At 55.1% G+C, this 3,787-nt stretch overlaps 1 protein-coding gene across 1 annotated transcript; it reads left to right on the forward strand.

The window, feature by feature from the left end:
* Nucleotides 1-399: 399 nt before the first annotated feature.
* On the forward strand, nucleotides 400-1,972 carry HRG_06676 (ATP-dependent DNA helicase PIF1; the record flags this gene model as incomplete). Its single annotated transcript, XM_044865147.1, has 7 exons — nucleotides 400-453; nucleotides 670-699; nucleotides 790-896; nucleotides 963-1,210; nucleotides 1,292-1,382; nucleotides 1,437-1,459; nucleotides 1,521-1,972. The coding sequence occupies 7 exons, from the start codon at nucleotides 400-402 to the stop codon at nucleotides 1,970-1,972; spliced, it is 1,005 nt and encodes a 334-aa protein (XP_044720087.1).
* Between the last annotated feature and the right edge of the window lie 1,815 nt (nucleotides 1,973-3,787).

A 3,787-nucleotide genomic window follows, 5' to 3' on the forward strand; every position in this document is an offset into this window, starting at 1 on the left:
TGCAAGGCACCCCCATACCACAGGAATCGCTTCCTACCACTCCTTCATTATTGCCACATGGTCATCGCCGCGGCCATTATACACGTCAAGGCACACAGCCTCAAGAGCGACAGTTTGATCAGAGTATTGACCCGCCTTTGACGGGGGACCTTAACTTGCCTGCCCTTAGTGAGGAAGATCAGGCCCTTGTGCGGGAGTTCTATACTGCCCTGAATGATGATGAGATGCATAGTTGCCTTCGTTGTCATGAGCGTTGGTTCGATATGAAGCGAAACAGCTTGAAAATCTGCAGCCGCTGCATTGGTCGAGACAGGAAGAAAGCCCTAACGAGCCCTACTTTTTAGCGCTGCGAATAACCTTGACTTTGGGGAAGTCCCCGGTGATCTACCCGATCTAACGATGGTCGAGGAGATGCTCATTGCTAGGGTTCACGTACACGTGAAGGTCCTGCAGGTACGTGGCGCTCAATATAAATATCGCGGTCACGTTGTCCACTTCCTTCGCAATGTTGGCAGGCTATTTGAAGAGCTCCCAGTCCTACCTGAAGAGCTGGATATCGTCCTCCTGCGGCCTCCTACTATGGAGGGCGACCCTCGCTTCTGGCAACAGTTTGCTCGCGATTTCCGGGTACGCCGCTCATGCCTGCTGGCCTGGCTGCATTACCTACAGTGTCACCACCCAGGCTATCGCGATATCGTCGTGAGCCAGAATCGCCTGCAACGGCTTCCTCTTGACGGCAGCATAGTTGCTTCCATTGCCAGCCAAGTGGCTGACATACCTGACGGCGAGGTCCCCCAAGGCCCCGTTGAAGAGGCTGTGGAAGAGGATCCTAGCGATGCCGACGCATCGGCGATCCCGAATTTGCAGGTTACCGATACCGAATTGAACGCACTGCAGTCCCGATTTCTTGACGGTTCCCCTGACCCTGAGCGTATGGCTGATCTGGAGTCCATGCCGCGTAGCGCGCAGGCTCGACACCAGATGCCACTGCCTTCCATTCGCAGGACCCCTATCGACGAATTCAACCGTTCCCAGCCGCTGTTAACGCTCGCATTCCCTACCCTCTACCCCGACGGCAAGGCCGACTTCGTGGAGCCTCGCCTACGGAGCATCACGTACCAGGACTACCTTGGCCATGCGATGAGATGGCAAGACGGACGTTTTGCCCGCCATAAGACGTGGCCTTTCGTCGCCCTCAACACGCTGTTACGTGCGCAGGTCCGAAAGCGAAGTGACTACTTCGTCAAGCAACGCGACAGCCGCCGTCAACCCCTTACACGCGCTGACCTAGAGGAAGCGATGGCTGAGCCTGACGAGCCGGAGGCTCAGGACCTGATCCAGTCGATCACGCGCCAAGCCGCGGTAATCAGGGGCACCCGGCCGTATTGGTATAAGCAAAGAAAGGAATTGGAAGCATATGCCTACAATCTGGGCAGACCTGGCCTTTTCGTTACTGCAAGTGCGGCCGATTACCACTGGGAGTCCCTATGGCCTATATCGTCACATGCCTCGATTCCAAGAGTGGAAAGCAGCTCCTGAGGCGGCGCGCATGGTCCTGTCCCGGCAACTACTGCGAGACAACGCCCACGTCGCCGCTTACCACTTCCATAAGCGTTATACGCTGTTTAGGACTATTGTCCTGAAGCAGAAGTTCAACCTAACGGACTTTTGGGGCCGTTACGAGTGGCAGGGCAGGGGTTCCAGTCACCACCACGGCCTATATTGGCTAAGTGGCCACCCAGACTTAGATGCTGACAACGATCAGTCCCGGGAGCAATTCGCCCGCATCTGGGGATATCACGTATCTGCTGTCAACCCAGAGCCTCAGCGAATACAGGCGCCTGGGGAAGGGAATCCTGATCGGCAATCTATTGGAGCAGCCCTTACGGTTCAGTTCCTATCAATGGTGGTCAACCGCGTGCAACGCCACCGCTGCAACAACTATCAGTCAATTCCCTTAGTGCAGGTTTGAAGCGGTTTAAACAGCTGGTTTGCGCGCGGCAGGCGAATGGGGGGTTCTAGGGGGTCTCCCCCTAGGAAAGTGAATTGCAGGTATACGATATTTACCCTTCGAGCTGGATATTCAGCCGTTAAGCCCCTTGCCTGGGCAACTTAACGGGTGTTCGAAGTATTTTAAAATGTCACTGTTCACGAGCTTCTTTAGTTTAGTTTTGTTACGGGGTCAGCACTGTTGGCACAGGTGCTGGGCGTAATTGATGTAAATTGAGCTACAAAGAGTGTAAAGGGGAGACGTGTCTACATCGCTCCCTTTAGGAGTCGTGTCCGTGGCGCTCGCACGTGACTAGTCTGGCCATGCCAGATCTACACATCGGGGCGTAGCCCCACATTAGCCCCTACTCCTCTCTGGCGCTGGTGCCCTTTTTCCTGTTCCTGGTCCCCTCTACAACGATCGTAGGGCCGTCGTCTATAGGGTCTGGTGCCGTTACTATCGACGGGGCATCGCCATTAGTCCTAGCCCGTAGTGGTCCGCGTATTCTCTTGCCCTGTATCTGCAGCTGTGGTTGTATTCCTTCGACTTGCCCTGGATTTGGGCCGGCTGTGCTTCCGTTGCCACTCGTCGGTGCTGGTATGGTCCATCGTTTTCGAGAGCCGGGCCGTATCTCTGTTCGTACTTATCCAAGGCCGCTGTCTGTTGCATATTGTCTAAAGAGGTCCAGGTCGGGTCTTGCCAACCTTGCCAGCGTACAAGGACTTCCGCCTACGGCCGCGGCCGGTTCTCTTCCACCTAGCGCATAGTATTTCCTCTACTACTTGGTGAGCCTCCCGTCTACTTGGATAGATGGGGTTGAGCGTCTGTGCGTTGCTGACCAGGCATTGGGTCCGTCCCCGCTCTCCGGAGTTGGTCGACGTGGAACCTATTATAGCAGCCCCTCGGGAGGTCTGCTAGTTCAACCGTGTACGGGTCGAGTACCTTGCTTATCGTATACTTAGCGTGCAGCCAGTCGAACTTCTTCTTAGGTCGCTCTGACGCGTAGTTCCGTAAGTCAAGCCAAACCTTATCGCCTACTTCGAAGCGTTCTGCCGCGTTCCGTCGTCTGTTAGCGAAGCGTTCTTGTTGCTGCGTAGCTGTCGCCATTGATGCTTGGCAGAGGTCCGTAATCTGTTGTAGTTTGGTAACAAATTTCTTTGCCCTGGTTTCTGGCGAATGCTGAGGATACTCTTCCGCATATGCTTCCGTAACGAGGGGAACTGGTGACTTCGGCTCATAGCCGTGTATAGCGAAGAATGGGGACATCCCTATAGAGGTATTGACCCGACCGTTTAACGCCATCTGAGCCGCGGGAACCCACTTATCCCAGTCGTTCTGGTTCTGGTTAATCACGGCGCGGAGGTATGCCTGTACTTCTTGGTTCATCCTCTCAGGGCCTCCGTCGGTTTGGGGGTGGTACGCCGTGCTTAGCTGCTGGTCGATCCCCAGTAACTTGCACATGTGCCTCCAAAGCGGCCTACCCAATTCGAGCCCCTATCGCTCGTTATAGCGTCGGGCCACCAGTGGTAGCGGGCGAAGCACCATAGAAAACGCTCTGCACATGCTTCCGCTTCCATCGTTGGCATCGGTTCGAGTATAACTTCCTTACTTAGCCGGTCCTTGATAACCCAGAGGCAGCGGTTACCGTTCGCAAGGGGAGGTCCGTAATAAAGTCCATCTGTATCTGGCGGAAGAAGCGGTCCGGTACGGGTAGCGGTCTAAGTAGACCCCTTTTATGCTCGCGCCATATCTTCGTACGGCCGCAGACATCGCAGTTACGCAAGAAACGTCGGATAT

The sequence above is a fragment of the Hirsutella rhossiliensis genome, assembly GCF_020360975.1.
Source record: "Hirsutella rhossiliensis strain HR02 chromosome Unknown scaffold00006, whole genome shotgun sequence".
Taxonomy (NCBI): domain Eukaryota; kingdom Fungi; phylum Ascomycota; class Sordariomycetes; order Hypocreales; family Ophiocordycipitaceae; genus Hirsutella; species Hirsutella rhossiliensis.